This window comes from Leptidea sinapis, chromosome Z, assembly GCF_905404315.1.
Source record: "Leptidea sinapis chromosome Z, ilLepSina1.1, whole genome shotgun sequence".
In the NCBI taxonomy this organism is placed as follows: Eukaryota; Metazoa; Arthropoda; class Insecta; order Lepidoptera; family Pieridae; genus Leptidea; species Leptidea sinapis.
In genome coordinates, this window is record NC_066312.1 from 25,383,846 (window position 1) to 25,409,819 (window position 25,974).

Consider the following 25,974-nt stretch of genomic DNA (forward strand, 5'->3'; position numbering starts at 1 on the left):
GGCACATTGTATACACAATCAAAGATCTTCGCTATATCCAGGCTAATTGCCAGTCTTTCTTTTTACAGCCCCCGCTCATTTTCGTCGTGGTTTTTCGAAAAGATCAGCATTCTCCATTGCCGTAGGAGCCAGGGAGTTGTTTCACATGCACATTGATGGCAGGGGCGGCTCACTGACACCTGCCTGTAACTTGCGTGTTGTGGCTGTAAAACGCAAGGTGCTATAAATCTGCCCGCCGATTTTGACCCTGTGTGGAGATTTCGCTCGGACCTTTCGTCGCTTATTTTCGGCGGGTCTTAGAGGCTCGGTTTTAGTTTCTTGCCTATTTTCGGAATGCCTGTTGTTTTTAGTTAGCTGCTGTTTAACTTATCCATTATTTCAGGGCTATGATCTGGTGCTTTAACGCAACCCAAGGGACGATCCTTGGTATGAATATCTGCGTCCCCGTATGGAATAGCAAGGCCGATGAATATAGTTAGATTCTTATGATATTTGCGGTCCTCTTAAAAAATACAAAAGAGGGTAATTAACTAGCCCGAGCATAATCGCAATTACAAACAACGGAACAATAAAAATTGCCTCACATAGGTCTTGGTATTAAATGTTAAAATGAAATACCAGATAGTATACTAGGACTCACTGCGCACAAATTCAAAAGATATATATAGCTTCTTTGACATAGAAGGCTTACTGTAGTATAGCAGGTTGTGAAGAGGATAATGATGTTCTTGTATAGTTCTGCGCAGGCCACCTAAAATTGTATAGTATTATTAATGTAGGCTAAGTTATTCTATGTTATAGAAGATGGGATGGGAGCATCTTATCAATTCTTCCTCCCATCTCAAAGCCCCTTTACGAACTGATGTAGCTTTATGACCTTTACCTGGTGTTGTAATTGTCACCACCAAATATATTTTTATTATTTTACGAACCTACTATCAAAATAAACTTTTTCTCTAAAATAGGAAAATACGCCAAAGTAGACCAGAGCGCGACTCTCAGTCAAATGGATTGCGAATTAATGCAATATTTTAAAGTAAAATTAGCCTTGGTTGACAGATTTTGTATTTAACAAAAACTTTACAAGATTATTTTCTTAGTATTATTATTAATATTACAAATGGTGGTTATGCATATAATGATAACAACAATATCCATTTAATATTATGCATTTATTTATACAGAAATAAATAAATATAGAATAGAACAATGAATTTAAAACAAATAACCTTAAAAAATATAATATAACAACTAAAATATATCATTCAAAGGAGTCCCTTTAGGGCAAGGTTCCGAAGATACTGGCAGCGTTAGCCCTTTGAATAGCTAGACTAATTCTTTGTACGAGGTAGCTGCTAGCTCTTCGTTCTTCTGTGATGTCGACTTACCTTTTGCTATTTCTTTAAAAAGCCTTATAGCGTTAGGACCCCACGGACCAAGGGTCTCGACACCGAATGGGACAACATCATATTCGGAGCCTAGACTCTCTCTCTCTCTGTTGTTGGTTCCATGTAGATGGGAAGGGGCCAGCGGTTGCATCCCATACCAGCACCCGCTCCATCTTCCATGGAATCAAACTCACACCGTCAGGTCTCTTGCAATACCAGTCGGTCAGTAGACTTGGCACATTGACGGTCGCAAGGGACCGGCGTATGATATCGTTAATGCGGCATGTCTTGAGAAAAGGCCTGCGCTTTTTTGGCATGACAATCCGTGATGTCCTAGCTTGTCAAAATAACTGCCACAGCGACATTTATGAGTAGCGCAGACTGGAACCCCAAGCCGTAGACATGTTGCGATTTGCGTGTCAGGCTCAAGAAATGTATTTGACGAAGGCCAAAAGCCTAGCACTCGCTAAACCTGTACTACACAGCTCAAAAGATTGTTAAAAGTCAATTTGTAGTTTATGTCGTCCCAGCTCCTCTGTGGATTTGGAGAAACTGGAAAATTTAGACCTGGGGATGCAATTAAGAAAGCGTTTCTAGCTTCTTCCAAGCCAGCAATCTTATGGTTTGAAGGGCATGCCCTTTAAATTTTACTTATGAGATTTAGTATAACTATGGACAGAAAATAGGAAGGCTGGTAAAGCGACACTGGAAATTTTGCGAATTGAAAAATTTAAATAAGCTTATTAAACAAATTAAAAACATTGTGTTTTATTATCTTAAAAAGTTTAGTTTAAGCCACGCCCATACATTTTGTTTAATATTTGCTCTTATGGAAATTCTTCGTGCTTTTTATAGATACTCCAGCGTAATTATATATATAACACACACATATATATATAAAACCGCTGAAGTATGTTGTATGCGATGCATTCATTTGCAAGACATCCTTGATGGGCGGCAGAAATCAGGTCAAACAAATAATATGTTGAACATTTATAGTTCATTAGACTTCACTATCACAACTTTTAAATTCAATTTCTCGCCTAGTTTCCTTAAAAGAAATCTCGCGAATCGGCAAAAATATTATGAAAGCCATCAACAAGTTTATTTTACGATTTGGAACTTCTAGCAAACATGCGTATTGTCAATTTTAAAGTTTTAAAATTACTAACTATAATTATTTGCTGTTTAACTAAAACCGCCTTTAAGTCAATGCAATACAAGCGAAGATAGATTGATATATAAGATCAGTAGTGTGGTTTGTGTTTAGTGGAAGAATATCGTATGTCCAGTGAGTATTTGTGCGCAAAAATGAGTATAGGGTATTGTTAGGACAGTGGTGGTCTAGAGATGTGTTATGTGGGCGGGTATCGATTGATGCGCGACTGCGCGCGTTAGCGCGGGAACGATAAACACAAGTCTCGATCACGGGCCACAAGTGTTCACACCATGCTCACGATAGTAGCTTGGCTTGCTTTCGCGCTCTGTGTCTTCGCAAGGCAAGATGGTAAGTAAAAAAAAAAAAACCGCCACGCCTCGCAAAGCAATTTGAAAATGAAGCGCTAAGTTTATTTATTTTTTATTGCGAAATCTTATTTTCGTATTACTCGTTACTCGCCTGTTTTGACACCTGTTACATGTTGTTTGATACACTTTATACAATAATTCACAACACAAGTTCAACTACAATATATGTTGAATTTCTATTCGATACTAATTATATTAATATTATGAACAAAAGCTAATGTAACCTACTGTTGTGTTCGTACGCATACAATTATTCTTATCATTGGCATTGTTGCGAACGCCACCGTTGTTATCATTATATGACAAACGCTTAGTAAGTATTGACATTATAATATTCTCGATTATACAAAAAAATCATTAAAACCATTTATATATATGTATTTATATCTTAATAAACAATTAATAAGATAACTAAATTAAAACAACTCAAGATGTTATCCTTATTTTAAACAAATAAATTATTGTATCTTTAAACCTCTATTTTTTTTTAAACATAACAAAGAAATTAAATTAATTATTAACTTTTTGATATTAACACCTACCATCTTGATTATTATTATTTAAATAAATAAATAATATTTATATGTATACAATAATTATTGTAATAAGATTAAGCCAATATTGATAATATACATTACAATAAATAGAACAATAGTAAGAGAAAAATAAAGAAGACTTACGTACTTTGAAGTACTTAAAAAGCACGTAAAAGAACAGCTATATGAATTAATATGAGTAAATAATCACATACAAGCAAGAGGTTCTTACAATAATTTATCATTAATATAATCTAGAACGTTCTAATAAGTTGGTACTATGTTAAAACTTTTCCCAAAGCCTGAGAATAAAAAACAGCTCTGTTACACCAAGAATGTGGTAGGACGTTGTGGCTTATAAAAGACCCCAAATGCTTCAATATTAATTTCATACCGGTCAGTTTCCTCCATATCTTTATTTTTTGTCTTTTTATACTGTTTATTGAGATATAAACATTGTCACTAACTTTACGTAAGCATTTCTTAAATACTTTGACATAACATTTATTAAATATATTTTTATTTAAGTGAATGCTTTTTAAGATTTCGCTAATTTGGTTATATCTTTAGAGATTTAGTCTGCTGACAGACGCACGGACGGTTGGATCCATAGACAGCATAATAGGGTCTCAAGTGAAATTAATATTTAATTAACCATTAATATATAATTTAAGCAAAAATCACTCATAACGCAAAATATATACCACAAAAGTTACTTTTAAAGAAGTACGTTTGTACTCGTAAAAAACACTTCATGATCTACATTACATTATGTAAAAAAAGATGACCTACTTCAAAAAACCGTAAATAATTACAACAACTTGCCTATACAAAATCAAGGAAATCAATTCCAGGCAAAATTAAAAAAATTGTAGTTAAAAAAAAACAAAAAAACACGATTTTTAAAGATTCCTAGTTTGGTTTATTTATAAAAGAGTGTTTTTTTAGCTGTTTTAAACTTGCAATTAATTTGCATTGTTGAATTGAAAATTCTCTTTGGTATTCGAAAATTTCCTAATATTAGATAATGCTTGAAATTTAAAATTAACATCAATTCGTGCCGTATATACGATAGACGAAAGTTATATAAATTAACAAAAATCTTGTTAAATGGAATAATTTTATCAAATTAATCTATTGTCATCGGTCCTCGATATATCTACGAAGTTTGAACGAAATCTGGCCGTTTAAAGTGGGTCGAAATCGCACCTAAATGAGTCGGTTACAAACAAACATACATACAGGTGAAGCTAATAAAAATCGTGTAAAAACAAACTACATCTTTTTGAAAATCGAACTTAAAATAAAAATAAATAGTATGTTCTATTTTGAAATTGGTGCCCCGGTGCGGTTTTACATAGTCATTTATATGTTTAACTTGCCAAAAACTTCAAATTGATACAGAAAATATTTATTTTGGATTATATTATTCTAGCTACTTGAATAATATTCAGAACAACAAAATTCTTATTTATTTTACTCATCGTAAAAATAACATCTCACTTTACATAAGGTAAAAATTGAAAATTATTTAAACGTCTAGATAGAGTCTTACGCTGACTGATAAAAACAGGCCAGGAATATTAGTGACAAGCTAACTCTTTATGTTAGTCTGCCTGATTGCTCAAAATGTAGAGCTTAGAGCTGAGGGTAGTTCTTTTGGACGTCTGCCACAGCTGTCATAGTCTATCGAGACGTATATGACCTAAGACTGCTGCATTTCCGCATTGTATTGCTAGTCTGATATGTTGACTGAAATAGCTATCAGCTCCTCGGCTACCGATTTCTCTATTACAAGCATTAAGAGCTCTTTGTATAAAACTGGCATTTTTGGGCAACAAAGGCCCATCAGCGAATGACTCACACACGTAAGACATGTTTTAATCGACGCAATAGCACCAACAGTTAAAAAAAAATAACTAGTTGAAAAGCAGGAGATGGAATAGGATTATAAACAAAATCCTGAATACCCTAGAAGTAGCTGATCATCCACAAGAATCCCTATCCTACTAGGGTTTGAGTCTCGCATTTAAATTCACTCCAAGTCATTCCTATCAATCAAATCAAATAATTCAAAAATATTTTATTTCGAGCGTAACTTGCATTACACTTGTGAAGAACGAGCAAGAAACTGTAAGGTTGCTCATTTCGAAAGAGAATGGTATTACAGGTTCTTATTTACAATGAAATTTACAAATCATTTCAATAACAATATATGCAAAGTGATGCAACAAAATACACAAACGTCAATAACTAAATTCCTTACACGAGTAAGTCAAAAAAGTATAAATTAATAAGTAAAAACATAGGCGTATTTATTGAGTACATACTTAAAGTACTTAAAGTACAATACAGTAGATGTATCAATCCACACATACTATTTTTTTCATATACTCATTTTATCAGCTATTATATAAAAAAAAAAAATACCTTCTGCCTAACCTTCTGCAAATGGTCGTTCAAATTCAAATATTTTTATTCAAAATACATAAATTTCGTCACAGTATAATATCGTACACTAAAAACAGACAGATACCTGAGTTTATTGGTACGAATTTGACACGAGGAAGCTCTAATCAGCGAGATGATCTAACACTATTTCTTCTTCTTGACATGATTTGAGTTTATTTTTTTGTCGTATATTTTGTTCGTTAGGCCTCAATTTGTGATTTTTATAAAATTACTAGCTGAACCAGCAAACGTTGTATTACCATATAAAGTAATTAAATAAAAAAATTCAATACTTAAAAAAAATTTTGGGGTAACAAAAATAGATGACAACCGATTCTCAAACCTCCCAAATACATATATCGTAGATATATAAAATTTATCGTACTACAATTTTAATATTCGATTGCCATCTTGCAACCTATAGCGTTTGTGGGTAGAAGAGAATAATATAAAAATTGCGATACAAAAATAGTTATAGATCGTAGAAAGGCGACAAATGTGAAGTTGTATGTATTTTTCAATGCATATCAATAAATCACAATAAGATAAAAATAAAAAATAAAGTAAAAAAAAATTAGGGTGGACTACCCTTAACACTTAGGGGGATGAAATTTAAATGTTGTTCAATTGTCAGACTTACCCAATATGTTCCCAATACGTTTCGGAGGAGTTTAAATACAAACACCGTGACACGAGAATTAGATAATATGTATGAGTAGTCTACTAGTAGTAACTTGTCAAAGTATCAGTACAGTATGAATTGCATACATTGAATAGCAGCTCGAATAATCAACGATAATGTCTTGTCCGATCGGCTTCTTACTTTGGCCTTACGTAGAGATGTGGACTCAGATGTGGAAGTTGTTCGGGTTGATACGGGCGATTATCTCACCACTTTCAATCAGGTGAACTTGCCGGTTTACCCCCTCTAATTTAAAAAAGAAATAAAGTAATCTCCATACTTCTCCGTTGGTAGTTTGCATAAAAAATTAACATTAAGATTAAAGATATTTGAATGAAAAGTAAAGCAAATCATAATACTAAATAGCTTCTCGAACGTTTTGAAGAAACTAACAGCATAAAAGCCAAGTAAGGTCAGCTTGTGAATACAACACAGTGCTAATCAGAAAAACTGCACACGTTGCTGAAATAAAAGCGAAATCGTAGCCATATTTTAAAATGAAATGAATGGCGAGACAAAACCGTTCAAGTTTTTATTTCAAATAAAGCTTCGATATTTTGTTCGTGATTTATTGAAAGGTCTGAGCGGTGAATTTTTTTATAAATGAAGCGTTAAAATTATTTGTTGCTTTTGTAATCTTCTTTTCAGGACGGGCCTTCAACAAAAGGCTGCGTTTGCTTTGCGTAGGCTTTGCAAAACACCATTCCATCCTAGGAATCAGTGATTGTAGAGTTCGTAGATTCTGTAATATATAGTATTTATGGCAAGACTAGGTAGTCTTCTGGTAGGTCTGAAACAAAGAATAAAAAAAGATTTTGTTATCTTTTTAAAGTGATTACCCTAACATCTAGGATTAATACACAAATAAAATTTTAAGACAAAATTTTATGAACGATGCGGGACTCGAACCCTCGACCTCTCACGTTCCGTGCGAGCCTCTTCCAACTGAGCTAACAGTTCGAGTGACGTATCGTCATAAAATCTTGTATGCTTTGTTCAACTCTCAGGTTGTGGCTCAGTTGGAAGAGCACTCGCACGGAACGCGAAAGGTCGAGAGGCCGAGAGAGAGGTTGTGGTTTCGAATCCCACATCGTTCATAAAATTTTGTTTTCATATTTTATTTGTGCATAAAAAAGATAATTTTATTATCTTAGTGAACTATTATTTATTATATTGTTCAATCAATGACGTTCTATATGTAAAACGATATTGTTTTCAATAAAAAATACACTAAAATATAATTATCAAGAGGCGGTGAACTTGTTAATTAGTGACACCTGTAGGTACTTACCTTATTATATTTTCATCTTGAACTTTTAGTGACCCTAATACATTGTTTCATAATAATATTTAAATACATCAATCGTTTCTAAGTAAAATGTAAAAAATCACCGATTATGATTTTTAATAAATTTAAATATCATTCATAAATATTTTATTTGGTCGGGAGTTTTCCCGTTTAGTAAGTTTTTACTGTACTTTACTTACTTATGATTTGCTTTTTTCTTAGTTTTGTTACGTTCTTAATAAGTTTTCATGATTTCCGCCACTTATTTCAGTGGGTCACAAAATACATGCTTTCTCGACATCCTCCTGTGTTTATGGATTTTAGAAAAATTCCGTGAAATTCAAATTCAAATTCAAATATTTTTATTCAAAATAGGATGTGATATCACTTATTGAAAGTCAAAAAAATTACCACCCATTCCAAAATGAATGCCTCAGGCCTGAGAAGAATGGGCGCAACAAACTCAACGGGCTTTTTTTTCATCAATAATATGTTTTACAATTAAAGTAACAATTACAAAGTAACATTGTACAATTAAACTTTTTATTTAATATCCTGAGGGCGGTCGCTCTATTCCCAATCTGTGGTATCATTAAAAAAAGTCATTATGTTATAGTAACCTTTACCACACAAACGTTTTATAACAATTCTTTTGAATAACGTTATACTTTTGTTTTGAACATTTTCTGGGATCCTGTTGTAAAAGCATATACATCGCCCCACAAAAGACTTGCTAACTCGACTTAGGCAAGTAGTAGGCATTATAAGCTTATGTCTGTTCCTGGTGTTAACATTATGGTTATGACAGTTTCTCGCAAATTCACTTATGTGCCTATAAACATTCATTACATTATCAAAAATATATTGAGAAACAACAGTCAAGATGTTTTTTTCTTAGAATTTTGCTCTCAATGATTCCTTATAAAAGGTTATCTCATATCACTAAGATCTCTTTTTACAATGTACCTACCGAGAGGTTCTGCCAAAAGTAAAATAATATTCATCGAAAGAGCACAGAGAGCAATCTTAACGACATCCAAGTCACGGCTTATACAAAGAGGCCAAAGTCCTTACTGTATAAACAGTTATATATATCCTTCGATCTGTAATAACATACCATAAATTCTTTATTAACACAGGTAGACTAATATCGTGGCAAAACTCGCGCAGATTAAGAAGTGTAATATCACAAACAAAAACAAATTTATTGTACGTCGTAGACTAATTTCCGTTTGTACCTGGTTGATCATACATGAAACAGAAATGCAATATAACTCACATCCAAAAAGCAATTTCTCAACACAGTGAAAGAATGCGCTTGCAGATGCTCCATTGCAAATTAAATTTCCCGGGCCCGCTGTAGGTAATGCAATGAGAGACTTTTATTGCACAGAGACTTTTCTACGTACACTTGACAGATGAAAACTTCAAAGGGTTGGAACGATACTGCTCACTAGCATGGTTCACTACCCAAGATGTGCACACAACTAGATTTGATTTCACGAGAACACTTTATTGAAACGGACATATCAGCCTTCATGTGTGTAGATTTTCCAAACCAAATCTTATGTTTAATATTAAATTTTACGAGCGCATAACATTTGATTTGATAGTGAGTTTGAGTTTTTTTATAAATGTAACTGAACAGAGAACGCGAGCTTCATAAAAAGAGAAGTGGATAACATTTTATGTTCGCTTACATTAAGTTTATAAATGTGTTTCCAATACAATGCAAGCGTTGTAAAATAAATAACCTCATTTCTATGATCAGAACAAATACGACCCAGCTGAGTTTCGATTACCTTTGTTCAACTTTGTGCTTTGTCTATAATTATTTGCAAGATATTTTTAGTCCCGAGTGAAGCTATTGTTTTATTAGGTACAAGCTGACCCCATTTAAAATACGTATTATTCGTTTGTATTGGAACTTCTATTGAAAATTTTTATGAAACTTGTTAAAAGCACTACTATAACTATATAGGCGTGTTTATAATGGTTAACAATATGGACAATTATTACTAAAAATCAATACTAAGATAACGATTAATGTTACATCGTGACTTAGGTCATCTGATTAATGTTTTTGTTGATATCTTTAACTAACAAATCTTAGGATACTTAGAGGAGCACCAGTCGATTGGCGATCGACAGTATGGTTTCCGTTTTAAGTCACTCCAGTCTTTGAGCCAAACCGTCTTTCCGGTATCGGCTACCAAGGTGCCTTCGTATGGGCTCCCTGAGAAGTTTACCTCCCCTTATATATTAAAAAACGGCAGACACTATAAATATCATAATATTTGAAAAACAGAGTAAGTAACAGAAATAATGTAAAAGTACGATAGTAGTAACTTAACTCTAATAGGCTTATTAACTAAGTATATTTAAAGTCCTAATAAACATTGATTATGTTTAAGATATTCAAAAATCTAGGAATTATTACAAATGCAGTAAATTCTACTTTTTAATTTAATATAATTTCTTAATTACTACATATATGTAAATATGATAGGTATAGTATATTTATAATACTATTAACAAGATTTCACGAACATCAATAAATATGAATGTTAAAAATAAAAACAAACTCGTTGGGAAGTGTTAAGTAAGTAGTGCTAACGAAACCTGGTGATAGCACAAGTGATCGCCACTAATACCTGTGTTAATTACGGCCGCTGCGTGGCTTAGCAATTTGCGGTTATCACAACCGAGTTGTACTGCTCTCAAATCGAAGCATAAATTGAATCATAGCAGACTATTAATCCGTTTTATTGCAGATTTGCCTGGTGCGGCCATCGGTGACAACCTAAACCTACTCAACGCGGGAACTGATGCAGATATGTCGGAAATAATGCACGAGTACTTGGCGGCTCCCTATGAACAGTATCCTCAGTATGATGACAGCCCCAAGATAACGTACGACGTGAACCCTGAGGAAGTTATCAGACGTCAACCAGTCATCCCTGAAGACCTGCTCAGTAAGGTAAGATAAAAAACGATGAGTGAGTGATGATGACTGATGCCGATCGAGTTCAGGTGTTTCGAGCAGACAGAATCAGCTCACCAGATCAACATAATAATCTGAATCCGAATACATCATGAAAACAACTATGAGCGTCTCCTACTGCTATTCATGCCCCAATCATATACCAATGCCGGGTGTATTTGCTTTTTAGGCTCTAATATTTTTTAAGGAAGAGGAGGATAAACAAGTGCATGGGTCATCTACATATAAGTGGTCATTCTCCTACAACCCTAGAGGAATCACGGGAGCATTAGCGGTCATTCAGCAACACCACACGTATGTGTGATGGTTGAAGTTTGAGTTGCAGTAATCGCTGAAACATTGTACGGTCGCTAGAAGTCACTAACAACTTAAAAAATATACTATAAATATAAAATATATACCAATTTAGTAAACGAAACGTAACATAACATGTTTTTTTAATGAAACTTTCATTCGGCTAAGTCCTCGAGTGGGAGCTCGCTTTTGTAACGAGTGTTCGTCTCCGCCCATTACTTTAATGATGGCTCCATGAACGACTCAATGGCTTGTCGTTGCGCGACGTCACTTCACAGTGTGTCTAATACCACGTATATCACAGGAAGTGTTCCGAAGGGCTGTTTGGCCTGATAGATACCGCCGAATCCCACCATTATATCACACGTCATAAGCTATTCATATTTATCATCTAGCAACTATCTTTCACGCACTTCGAAAGTACGGAGTTAACTTCTTTCAAAGTCAATGTAAAACCGAATAAACTATATTCAATTAGATTTATGCAAAAAGTACCAAAAGCGAGCAGCGATCTCAAAAGTAACCGGTCATACGTAGTACACAGTAGAGCTGTTACTACGTGTAACAAAAATGAATGCCGTTTCAAACCGACTTCAAAAATGGAGAATTTTCTCAATCCGACAATGATTCTTTTTATACGTGGTAACGATTATTTTTATTTTTGAAGTCGTTGTCAACCAAGGTAGGTTTGTATCTACATATATAGTTATAGGTGAGATGTGCTTGTGTCGCACGCGCAACGTGACGTGGCGAGAGGCGAGAGCGGAGCCGCAGCCGGCAGACACAATTTCCAAAAATAACAATAATCGTAACTACAATTACATTAATTAATAAGATTAATTGGATTGTATTAAAATACACATTTATTTTTATACTTTTTAGTGCATATTATAGATATCTATTGTTTTAGTATATAATTTTTGAAGTTGGTTGTGTCTTTGTTATATTCTAAAAGCTTTTTTGTTAAATAGCTATAAATAAGCATTTTTGTTAAATAATATGATTTTTCGATAATAAAAAAAAACTATCTTGTATAAAACCGACTTCAAAAACTTAAAACTATCAAATAACTAAAAATTTAATTTAAATTACCTTTACCTTTAATATTGATAAAATGCTATTATTATTATATGTGTTACCTATTGATAGGTTTTAAGTCAGTGCCAAGCCCTAACCAAAATAAAACTTAATATTATAAACAGCTTACTTATTGTAAGTAATTATTAAATACACAAAAAACAATTATACCATCGAGGTAAACAAAAATTTTCATAAAAAATGTTCATAAAATGAAAACTACTGGACCAAACTATGTAAAATTTTTATGGGACCAAATGGCATCCATTCTGCATCGAACTAAATTACGTAAGTCGGATCATAACTCTCAGAGTAATCGGTGTACACTCATATAAAAAAAAAATACCGATCGAATTGATAACCTCCTCCTTTTTGAAGTCGGTTAATAAACAAAACGATTCTCTTCAAATATATTGATGAACGAACAGTTTACGATTCACCATAACACCGCATAATCCAAACACACAGTAATTTTTAAAGATTTCACTTTAAATATTATTTTTCCAAAGTGGCAATATAGTATTTATTTTATTATTATAAAATAAGCAAACTGTTTTATTTGCAGTTTCAGCATTTAATTCCTTATCGTACCTTGTCATTATAAGACACTGTAACGACACTGTGTTTCGTAGTTCATTTTTGTTAAAATAAAAACTGAAATGATTTGATTGCACATGACGTCACTTTTATTGCCCCGCGTATAATAACGGTATTGAACAAACTATACATATATTAAATTTCCTTGCAAATAATTGCAAGTAAAATTAATCGAAGAACAATGAATTGCTAAAAATCCACTATTGCTATTGCTAGAAGTCCACTAATACAGTTAATATCTAGTCTGTTTCAAAGAATTTCTAAGTTCTGTTCATATTTATCTTATTATAAAGATATATGAGGAACTTTCTTGTAGACATAACAGCCGTCTGTCTCATCGACAACTTATCGTTAACCTCGTAACTTCGGCGCCAATTGCCAATCTAAGTTGTCGGCACTTAAACTATTGTAATTTAACTTAGCACACTTTTCAGCGTCATCATTAGTGAATGATTGATTGTTGGCTTGTATGCAAGCTGCTTCAATCAAGATATTAACCGGATAATTGTTTCTAATTTGCGTTTGCGGAAGATTAATAAATATTGTCTAAAGACTTATAAATGACTTCCACATGAATAATAATTCAATTGTTTCAAATTGTGATCTTTTTGTAACCAAATTATTTCCTGGTTTTCGATGAACTTTCTTATAGAAGTAAAATATTCACGCGTTAGAAAAACTGGTTTCCTTTAGATAGATGATAGTTCGATGCTCGCTACCTATCAATGTGTTTTCGATTCTACAAATTCATACGAGTATGAACGTTTATACAGTGAAGGAAAATAACGTAAAAAGAAAATCTACATAGGCATATTGTGAAGAAGTTGACCGACTCCCACTGGACTTCAAAAGGGTTTGAGGTCGGGCCATTTCACACAAAATAGGCGCACCATGAAAGATGTCGTGTTGTAAAATATAGTACATTAATACCTAGATTTACTATAAGAAACGCCATCTACTTTTTACCGACTGTCAGTCGTGTAAGACGCGAGGGCATTCAATTATTTCTGATAACACATTTGATTTGATCTACTCCTGCCCTTAAATAAAATACTTTCTAAAGGATTAAAACGCTTAGAATTTAAACTGTACTATCTCAGTCCCCTATTATAACTTTAATGCAAATAACTTATGTAAAAACACAGTTACAATTGCACGAATTATTCAATTATTTTATTTTAATGTGTAAAACTCGCGTTAATCAAATAAAATATTACAATAGCTGATATGTTACAAGGCAAGAATTATATTTTACAATAACTATATAAAATCCAATGAAAATGAAGCGAAAACGTTTTAAATGTGACTTAATTGTCACGCTTGTTTAGGCGAGGACGGCTTACGTCGGCTACGGGAGCTTCGACACTTAGAACACAATTTTCCGGTGTTTAAAACAATTATAATTACATATATTATTGTAAATATCATTACAACATCAAAATAAAAAAAAACGTTGTATTTCGTATTATCAATTAACCTCCCCGTGATGATGTTTTCACTTGTATCGTGTTGTCGCGCACAACAATAGATACTTTTTGAAGACTTGTGTGACGTAGAGACAGTTAATGAAGTGAATAAGAGACCCTTTTTCTTCTAAGTTAAGAAAAATAATTTGTAGCAATATTAAACTTTTAAATTTCAATACTGCAACCACTATAGTTTATGATTTTGAGCGAGTATTGTTAAGTATTTAATTAGAGTAAGTTTGTAAGATTTAAATCACTATATCACTATAGCTGAGAATTTATTGGAAATGCATTCTGGCATACATATAGTATCGATATGTTATGAAATTGTAAGGCGAGCGAGCAGCTTGTAACAGAGTAGGGGCTTAACGAGCTTAGTGGCGAGCGGTTCTGTTAACCAAACCGAACTACCGAGAATATTGGAATATATTGCAGGCAGAATCTAATACAACTTTGACCAAACTTTAATAGGATATTTAATTAGTTTCTAAAAACAATCTCATATTGTTTATCGGTGTTATGCACCGAAGGACTTTTAATTAATACGAGGGTAACACTGAAAATGTTTAGAGCTGGCCAGTTAGAAACATTGCTAATGAAAACTTTGAGACATTTTAAATTGCATATATTTTCTGGCAGTTTTCTTAGCTGGGGTCGGCATGATATATAGTAACCTTTTGACCGATCTTTGGAGAAGGCAGTGGACGTCTTCCAGCTGATATGATGACGATGATCAATGAAATGATAGCTTGCTAGCTTCAAAACCCCCAGAAGACTCAAGTTTACGCGTTAACCACACAAGAAACCAAATTATTAATGTGTCGCCTAATACTAGAATAAAAGATCTTTCAATTTCGACAACTCGCCAATTTCGCGGTCACCTGGAAGTCAATACAAGGTTCATTAATACAGCGAGAGAGTGTTTCAAGCCATCGCCCATTTTGTTCGGTCAGATATGAACAGTATCTCTAATATCTGCTGTTGTACAACCCAGTATCAGCTCAAACCATTTGACCGCGAGTAACGCAGAGCAGCTCTGTGTACTCGCGGTCACAAGGTTTCATAGAATTATCGCGTAGCTAAGTAGTAATAGACACGTCGCTTCATTGTGTCTCTTGTGGCGCATTTATCATGGCGAGTGTTTGGAAGGACTGTTAAACTTTCTGTTTCTGTTTGTTGTCTCTTAGCTCTTAGTATTTTATAAATAAAGCTTAAACCATATTCTTCAGTATGTGAACTTAGAATATCGCATTAAAGTTTAATCTATTACAGACAGTCCAGAATCAAATGGGTCAAGCAATTTTGTCAAAACAAACTGTACATGACAATGTGAAATAAATGCACATTCATTTCTAAAAGTAAATCACAAAGTATTCGTGACAGTTTAAAAATATTTCATTGCTGCGATGAATCTCTTTAATTAAAATACAGTTGCTTTTTACTACAAGCAGTATGTATTATATTACAAGGTATCGTCCGTGTCGATTCTATAAAGCAAACTGAGCCAATTAGTGATTCAATCTATTTACTATTTCAAACTAATGCTTCCCGAAGCGTTTGCTTCGAAAATTTACGGTAACTTAACTGTTTTAATTAACTTACTAATATTAATTAATTCAATTTCAAGTGAAGTTTACTTAACAACCAGGATTATTTTTGCTGAATATATTTTAATTTGAGTTATTTAATACTTAAGTTTCTTTCACTTATGAAGTGTGCAAATATCTTAGTGCCTAAGAGACGGCAAGAGTCTAATATTTTGATGGTGACTTCCTCCAACCATTATAACTGATACCCTGTATGTATTATTACTGTAATTATTGTAAAACTTTAATTAAAATTAAAGAATAATATTTACAGACGTAAAATTAAAGATATCCGTTTTAATATGTTATTGTATCCTGAATCATTTTGGATTGTCTAGAAGAGATCGTTATCGATATTTCCTTAAGCTTTACTCTCAATGATCCTGTAGGACGTTAGTTATAAATAGCGTGAATAGCCCTCTTTTGCAGCACAAAGTTTCTATTAATATCGGTAGCATTGCCCCATAACAATATATTACCATAGGACATAATACAATGAAAATAACTAAAGTACACTTATAAGTCGCGCCATATAAGGCATATCTATGTCAGTTAATTGTCTAATCGTTTTAACCGTTTATGCTGCATAACTAAGTCTGTTAGCTATCTATATTAGCCAATCCTTCAATATGGGGGCTTCCCAAAGTAATTTGGAATCAAGAAATATATCAGATTCCACCGGTTTTATCACCTGTTGCATCTACATTTTTGACATTTGGTACGGTAAATTTATATTCTTCATTTTCTTGCTGTTTAACATTATATTAGCGCATATACAACCAGTACACGATGTCAGATATACTATCATTTACATCACCATACATAACTGGGGTTCTTTTTACTTTGAAAATCAGTATCTGCAAACACCTCTCATTTTTGTTCTTTAAAGTTAGGAAGATATTTTACGTCGATAAAGATAAGGAACGGTTAAAGAATTGACCCTTGTGGTACCCTGATACTGAGAGGAGTCCCAGGAGATCTCCTGCACATAAGATAATTTACACTTCAAACAGATATAAGCAAAACATATCGTTCATAGTTTTAAGTATATTATGTGTCATCTTATAATAAATGCAGCACAATTCGTTTAAGAATTACGTTATTATCTCTGTAACTGTCGAGCCTACATATGTATCAGTCTACATGTTACCTACATTATTGCCTACATAGTAATTAATGACTGCTTAGCATTCCAAGTGCGTAGTGACCGAACACAAAAGTGTAAGTGAAATTGACAATTGCACCTATTAGATACAAATCAAATCAAATCGAAAATCATTTATAAAATAAGGTTGCTTCACCAAAAACCAATTAGGTTAAATATTTCATTTATTAATGTCAAGGCGTTGTGTTAAATATATAATTATATAATAAATTATGTATTATGGATATGATTACATTAAACGTATTACCACCACTTGGGCTTAAACATGACCTGTGCTTCCCCTTGGCATAAGTAGCTAAGTGCATTTACCAGTGGGATGCTTCTCTGCACAGGGAGCCTGTGTGGGTATGGGTACAGCAACGGTGCCTTTTTCTGCCGTGGAGTAGTAATTTTTAAACATTATTGTGCTTCGGTCTAAAAGACGCCATAGCTAGTGAAATTACTGGGCAAATAGAACTTAACTTCTTATATGTAAAGGTAAGGTAACATCACGATTGTAGCGCTGCTTTGAATTTTTGGGTTCCTGAGCGGAACTGCATTGTAATAGACAGGGCGTTTCAATAACCATCAGATGAACGTCCTGCTCATCTCGTCCCTTACTGTCATAAAAAGTTGAGTTTCTATAAGAAGAAGTATCGAGGTCATTGAAATTCTTTTAAATGAACATTAAAGTAGTAAATACCGGCGTAGCCTCCTGCTCTCAATACATTATTCCAGCGTTTTAAGTCCTTGTATTCTTACAAATTACGGGCAAAACTACTTAAAAAAAATCTCATATTCATTCTGATACGTCATTATTCGAATAAATTAAGTCTTAACCGCAAAAACTATATTTTCTATGGCAAAAATGCAGTATCGTATAAGCCTTCTTACAGAACTAACAGCATTAAATTTTACCTATACGGTTGTTTATTTTTAATAAAATTTGAAAAATTGAGGTTTGTAAACTCTGAACTGTAACGGGTCTCATAAACTTAACTCTTAATGTCTTACTTGGTATAGTTTGGTTATTGTAGGATTAAATTTAAGGTAAATTGTTAGTTTTTACGTCGTGTCCTCTTATTTTCAATAATATACTGCTTTATCAGCTACAATAGTCGGTGTTACCCTTTTTTAGAAATTAATCCCAAGACTGTGGCTGCTCTCGCAATACCTGCTTTTTGTAATACAAGACGAATATGTCTCCCAAGTTCTAGTTTTTTTTAATAAAAATACGGGACGAGACGAGCTGGACGTTCTCCTGATGGTAATTGATACGCCCTTCCCATTACAATGAAGTGCCGCTCTTGGAAGATTCTTGGAAAATCCAAAATATTCTGAGCGGCACTACAATTGCGCTCGTCACCTTGAGACATAAGATGTTAAGTCTCATTTGCCACTGACCTGTATAAATACCACTAGACAGGCTGTTCCGCATGTTTGACAGAAAATTTGTGTAGATAGAAATATATATAGATAGCAATAGATTTGAAGCGCCACTCGCAAGCGTCAAGACTCTAGAGAACTAATTTTGAAGGGCTGTGAGACAAACGTACAATACTCTGAAGTATTTTTGCGTTGTGAATTAATTTCGGTCATTTTCCGTGTTATTTATACTTCAGGAATCAACGAAAAAAAGTACCTACACAACTTTTTTTGTAAATAGTTTTCCTGTCGATGTTTGTTTAGCTGAAGTTATCATCACTAGTTTTAGTACTGCAGACTCTCGCTACATGGCCAATAGCGCCAAAATAGCGAATATCAAACAGGCACAAAAGCACTTTGACAGCCGCTAGTCCAGTGGTAAATAGTAGAGGTGCCCGGCGCCCTTCAGACCCAAACACAGTAATGTTTACACATTACTACTTCACGGCAGAAATAGGTGCCGTTGTGGTGCCCATAAGCTAGCCGACATCCTGTGCAAAGGAGCCTCTCACTGGTAGGTAGTACTAGAAAATCAAAATCAACACTTTATTCATGTCAAGGCAATGACATTATGACAAAAAAAGTTATTACTGTCAAAAGTTTTCTTTTCTTGCTACATTCGTCGAATCGAAAAGGTCGAGCTTTTATTAGAAGAATATTCATCTGTTTTCTATATTATGGAATGAAAATATAAATAAAATATATATTCAACTTTCACGTACTACTAACGTATCTCTCATTCCTAGGTTTAATGCAAATACGTATATAAAACATGATTTATATGACATCGAATCTGGGCAATCTAATTTGTACGTAGTGCTGCGCACACGGGCGCTATATCGAATGACATACTAACGCCCGCGAGGTAATATCGCAATAATACGGTTCGCAGTTTCTGTACAAATATACAAACAGGATTGAAAAGTACGCCGAATAAAATAATGTATGTTTCCTTCAAATTCAAATTAATCTATATATTATAATTATTCTAATATCTTCGAAATGTAGTCTATATATATTATAACAATAGCAACTTAACAAAAATTTGGTAAATCTTCGAAAGAAACATTAAAAGTTCTGCGCACTTATTATTACTTCGGCAGCCGATAAAGACTGAAGTCCCCGCACCCTTTTTCCGTTAACTTTTGTATGTATTATTATTAAACGTACCTGTGTATGTATTCTGCACGGACGCACGCCAAGATAGGAAAGATATTAGTAGGATAATAACAGGCCAAAAATTTAGACCTAAGGAACACCAGACCTAACCAACACAAACTTCGATTCATGAGCATAAATAATAATTAATGTTCTTTTTTTTTTCAATTTCACTAAGTCTGTTTTATTTTTAGTTTTCCTTTAAAGTTTAAAATTAGTTTGCATATATTTATATATATTATAATAGGGTAGTATGAAATTGCTGTTTTATTGTTATAGGTACCTATGTAGTTTATTATTTTAAAATATGTGCAACATTTGGTCAACGACTTTCAGTTGTTTTTTATTCACCTTAGACAAGAAAGAACGATACTTCGATAATTCGAGTAATTTTTTAATATGAGTCCCGGCTCGCATCTAACGCGTTAAAAACAACTCGCAATATCAATGTTGCGTTTGGAGAAAGGACTGCTAATGATTTTGGTTAAAACGCTTTCGTGATGGAAACTTTGATTTGAAGGACGAATCACGTGGGAAGACCGCCCACACAGGTGAATTGAACCATTGAAAAAGATGGTAGAAGCCGATTCAAGCCAAACTACTCAGGAAATAGTGGCATAGTTTAACATTACATTATCAACAATTTTGATTCATTTGCGTCAAATCAATGAAATAAACAAATAAGAAAATTTAGTGCCACATGATCTGCAGAAAGCAACGCGTGTTAAAACTTGTGTTGCCTTGTTGAATGGATACAGAAATTAAGGAAAATTGGATCGAATTGTGACATGCGACGAAAAGTGGATTATTACGATTACCGTAAGTGAAAAATGCAATGGCTGAATTGCCCCAGGTCAAACGCCGCAACACTGTTCTAAATCAAAGCTTACCAATAAAATGGTAATGGTGACAGATTGGTGGTCTCAGCATGGTATTATTCACTATAGCTTTCTCCGATCTGGTCAAGCAATAACGGCAGATGTCTACTGTGCCGAACTCCGAACAATGATATTGTAATACAACATTACATGATGAAATTTTTTATTTAAAGGTTCATTATGACCTATTTTTGGCAGTATTATTATGGTTCCAATAAAGTTTATTATTATTATGTAATGGTTGGGTCATGTTACGTTCCTCGAATTGGTATATATGGACCGGTGGAACGCCAAAAAATAACCCATTTTTGAAAAACCGTTGCGTCGTGAATATATAAAATCCCCGTTTAAAAATTATAGTGATAATGTAAAAAACTAGTGATATCAAACATGTGTTTATGTATTTCTGAAAATTGATACAGTGAATCATATATTCAAATCACTGGGATTAGTGTTTGTGAAAGGTTTGTACAGTGCACTACCAAGACACTGGATCGGAATATCAGTCGACTGCCCCGAGCTGTAGCGATCGAAAAACTCATCAAGAATTGATTGTTGGATTACGGAGATATTGACAATTCAAATGAAATTCAAATTCATGCTTGTTCTATTATTAGGCTACTCAGGTAGCACTTATAAGTCTTAAATTAAGCTAATTTATTCATTTCAATCTATTTTTTAAGACATCACTTTGTTTATATTTATTACTCTAATTATTTAAAACTAACTGAAGTTGAGCAGTTTTGATCGCAAACTGTTTGTCGAAAGTAAAAATTTCCACTACCAATAGCATACTTGTCATGAAATTTGGTCAAATGTCAATGGTCTGGTATTCTATTTATAAAACAGTTGTAGTTTGAAGAAGCGTGCTCAGAAAGAATTTGTTAAAGGAAAATTACAAGATAAGCTACACAAAGTAATTGAATTAAGTGCTTTATAATACTATTATCTCAACTCAGGATGCATCGCACGGTTGCGGCAGTCTTACCTTGTACCGTAATTGCATCTAGACTCAATTTAGGTGACGTAATGACGACGTGCTTGCTCAGATCCCCTCCGCTGATATCGTAGTCTTGTGTGACTTCAACGGGTATAATGACGAATGGCAAACCATTCGACCGAATTATGACCCAAAGGTCATAAATTTGCATTGTCATATAGTCTGTCCTAATTGGTTGAGTTGCCAGTGCGGCTACCAGACACGGATAGCCACATGCCGTCCTTATTAAATCTTCTGCTGACAGTTACCAGGTCTTTGGCGACGCCCGTCTCAGAAAGTCCGACCATTCAGGGTCAGGAGTGTCGTGCCTATCCAATGGCCGAATTGCCGGAGACCCATTGTTCTGTGAACGGCTAACTCGGCGTTGCGTAGGGACGTTATTTCATTGAGTGACTTTTGCCGAATTTATCACAGAGAGTGTTTCGAAGAGCTGTTTTACCTGATTCATGCTGGCAAATTCCACCTTAGCACGATACGCCATAAATAAGGATATCGTCTCCACCATTTGGATGTGTGGCGGTCCTCCACAATGCGGTTTTCAAGGGAGTTTCTTCCTGGCTCTTGTCATGGCGCCTGTCGATATGGTGCATGTAGTTCTTTACTGCCATTTGGGCAATTTTCCTGCACTAGACCACAGAGCCATAAGATATAAGCGGTCTTACAATGGCTTTGTATAGCTAAAGGGCCGTTTTGGGCCATTAAAAGTCGCGTAAGTACCGGCATTATATCATATTCGGCATCAATCCTGGAGCATATGACCATAGCACTATCGGGGTAATGCAATGGAGACCATTTAATCAGTGGAGTAAGAATATAAGTTACTGTTGTAGTATAATTTTAGGGCACTAAACTCAACTCCTCACGAAGGTGTATTATGGTACTTACATATACACATTTAATATTACGCGCTGGCTATCTTGGAGTTCAAAGTGTGTGTTTAACAAAAATACGTTCTTCGCCAAAGAAAAATTAAATGAAAATAAAATACCAATAAAACGGCTTAAGCTTACCACATGACAGATAATTTAATAGAGAACAAAAAAAGCAGTTGTATTTCGTATTATTAAGCTCGCCTGAATTAAGTTATCATTAAAAAAAACCAGAACGCCATTTCATTCCAGTTCATTGCTAGACCAATTGAGCTACAGAGAAATTTAGAAAATATGTAATAAACGCAGCTTTAAAGTTAATATGCGAATTGAACCGAAGGTAGCGATGCAATTTGCGATGGATCGAGTTTTCGTTTCTTTACATTTTCAACCATTTCACTCAACAGCAAGCCGCGTAAAAGAACTTCATTCCAAAAATGTTTAGGTTAATGTGGCTGGCGTTTACCTACACAAATATGCACAAAGCCTCGGAATCTCAGTCGCAAATACGCCAGCGTCGGCATGCAAGAAATACCCCTCTCTACCCTTTTGTTTGCTTCACAGAGAAGGCCTTTATACCAACCTCTTTTTAATATGTTTGGGGTTGAAACACTTCAATATGTGGATTTATTGTGGCACTGAACTACAATAATTTACCTGCACCGAACTAAAACTGACATCAAATTACCTAAATTATGTTCAATTTTAATTTATTCAAGACTTATGGTCGAAGACCTCGAACACGATAACATGTATATACATATATCTTTTTAACCGACGTCAAAAAAGGAGTGTGCTCTCAATTCGATCGGTATTTTTTTATATATGTAGACCGATTACTCCGAGATTTATAATCGTGAGCGAGTTACGTGATTCTTGTAAATACCATTTGGTCCCATAAAAATTTTAGATAGTTTGGCAAAGTAGTTTTCATTCTATGAATATTTTTGTCTGCCTAGATGATATAATTGTTTTTTGTGTACGTCTTTTTATGTGCTACATATTGATAGCTTTGAAGTCGGTGACAAGCCAAATGTAATAGTAGGTATCTACACTCGCCACGCGTGACTTTGTGCTGAATAGCTTCGTCTGGAACAAAATTCGAGCGGATGGACACGCGTGGCCAGACAACCTTAATAATTATTTACAGCTGTTTTACGTAAGCTGTTTATGTATTTTGTTTACGGCTTGGCACCGACCTAAAATCTATTAATTGGTGCACATATAAATAATAGTATTTTATTAATATTAAAGGCGAAGGTTTGCATAAGAGGTGTTTTAAATTAAATTTGTAGTTATTTGATACTTTTCAGTTTTTCAAGTAGGTTTTTTTAAACGTAGTTTTTTTGATTACAGATTAATAGTGTATAGCCCCCTTGGTTCTGTAAAATACATAAATGCGCGGTATAATATGTATTCACGGGGTATTTTTTGTAACTCAACGTAATGTGTGCGCCTATGTGGCACACATATATTTCGGTCAACTGAGCCTCGGAAATGCTGCCAGTATTCTTGGTACGAAATGATAGTAAAACAGTAACATTTATAAATAGATGTATTATGTGCAATCTCTGGTTTATAAATAATTAAACTTACGAACTGAAAAAAATTTACTGGCTAGAATTTATAATAAAATTCAGTAACGTTTACCATTTAAAACAATAAGTTTTCACTTTAATCAAATTCCCCAGTTTGTAAATTTCATAAAAATTCATAGAGTTCATTATCTAATATATAAAATTCTCATGTCGCGTTGTTTGTAGTTAAACTCCTTCGAAACGGCTTGACCGATTTTCATGAAATTTTGAGTGCATATTGGGTAGGTCTGAAATTCGGACAAAATCTATTTTTCATCTCCCTAAATGTTAAGGGTGGTCCACGCCAATTTTTTTTTAAAGTTTTTGATATTTTTTTTAATTTGTTTGATTATGAGTCAGCATTATAAAATGCAACTTCAAATTTTCACCCATTTACGATCAACAGTTACTTTTGTATCGCGATTTTAATATCGGCAATACAACGTTTGCTGCGTCAGCTAGTTTTAATATATTATGATAGCATAGTTAACAAAGGAATTGTATACACTCACAGCTATTGTTACTGACCCTTTGATTACACCACAAAAGCTCGTTATGTGACTGTCAATATCCATGAAAGCATATCAAATAGTAATTGTGCCAGATTAAGTCTTTGCCTGCAATCCACGTTTAATTCATAAGCCAACGGCGACCAACGTTGTGCTCTGCACATAAAGAAAAGAGTGAGAGCGAGGTTACAAAACCAAGCTAATCTATTACGGGAAACACAAAAGCCGCAGAAAAAGCGATCCCATTCCAAGTCTTAAATAACTTCTCCCTTTGTTCTATTGCGAGACCTCAACGTTGATTAAAATGTACCTATGTCACGTTCTCTATTTGTCATTTTATATTTGTTTAGACGCGATGCTAGGCTCAATGTTGATTTTAATTTACTATACGATTAATGAAAGGTCTGTACATTAGCAAGGACCATTTCCATAGAATAGGAGGATAAACATATGATCATCATCATCATTGGAAGCTGGAAGACGTCCACTGCTTCACAAAGGCCTCTCCCAAAGATCTCCACGACGATCGGTCTAGCGCTGATCTCATTTCGGCCATCTTGCGCTGAGCGTTGATTCATCTTGTAGCGAGCATACGAACACTGCGTCTTCTGGTACGTGGTCGCGATTTGAGAACTTTTCTGCCTTCCGTCAAACTACGTGCCCTGCCCATTACCATTAGTTTCGCATTCATTTGGACTATGTCAGTTACTTTGGTTCTCTTAATCAGGATCTCCTTCTGATTAGATCTTGCAGAGAAACTTCGAGCATAGCTGTCTCCATTGCCCTCTGGGCGACCACGAGCTTTCTCATCAGGTCCATAGTTAGTGACCATGTCTGCGTAACTCGCAACAGACACAAGTTGAAAACCTCCGTCTTCAGATACTGTGGTATTTGGGACGAGAAGATTTTACGGATCTTTCGGAACACTGCCTATCCGAGTTGGATTCGACGGGTGATCTCTTTCGAGAAATTGGACCTGCCTAACAGGAATGTTTCTACAAAATAGACGTACTCGTCAACAATTTCGACATTACAGTTCCCAATTTAAGGGAGTATGTGTGAGATCGACATTTTACACGATCTTTGTCTTGACCATGTTCATTTTGAGACCTACTCCTTGGGAGTTGTATTGAGGCCACTGAGTATGTTCCATGGTCTCAGCCACGATTATGATATCGAGATGTGTTTGACGTTGATATTGATGCCAAGTCCGTTCCAGCTCAGAAACCTAAAGACATCTTCCAACCTTCTCGAGGATAACCACGCACAGGAGAACCACCACTTCTCAAAAGCTCGGCTGTAATTGCATCATCACGCAGCGCCTTGTTATTTTTAAGCTGTTTTAGGGCCATACTAATATCGTACAGGCTGATGTCTGGGATATGTTCGGTATAGTGTCGGATTAATTTGACGCTTGGGTCTTCACCCTTGTTTGTAACAGATAGCCGCGTGGTCGTGTGGCCGGTCCGTAGAAAAGTTCGGCTTAGACGAAACGACCCTGCCGTCAGCATCGTCACT

The 25,974-nt window shown here is 34.5% G+C and overlaps 1 protein-coding gene across 2 annotated transcripts in view; it reads left to right on the plus strand.

Annotated features, from left to right (window-relative positions):
* The first annotated feature begins 2,745 nt into the window (after positions 1–2,745).
* LOC126978473 (uncharacterized) overlaps positions 2,746–25,974 on the plus strand; it is a 54,428-nt gene continuing 31,199 nt past the window's right edge. The window contains exons 1-2 of one of the 2 annotated variants that reach the window (XM_050827294.1): positions 2,746–2,895; positions 10,647–10,852. In XM_050827294.1, the coding sequence (XP_050683251.1) occupies positions 2,838–2,895; positions 10,647–10,852 (264 nt within the window). In that variant the 5' untranslated portion in view covers positions 2,746–2,837. The remainder of the gene's footprint in view (positions 2,896–10,646; positions 10,853–25,974) is intronic. The other variant, XM_050827295.1, reaches the window with a different exon arrangement.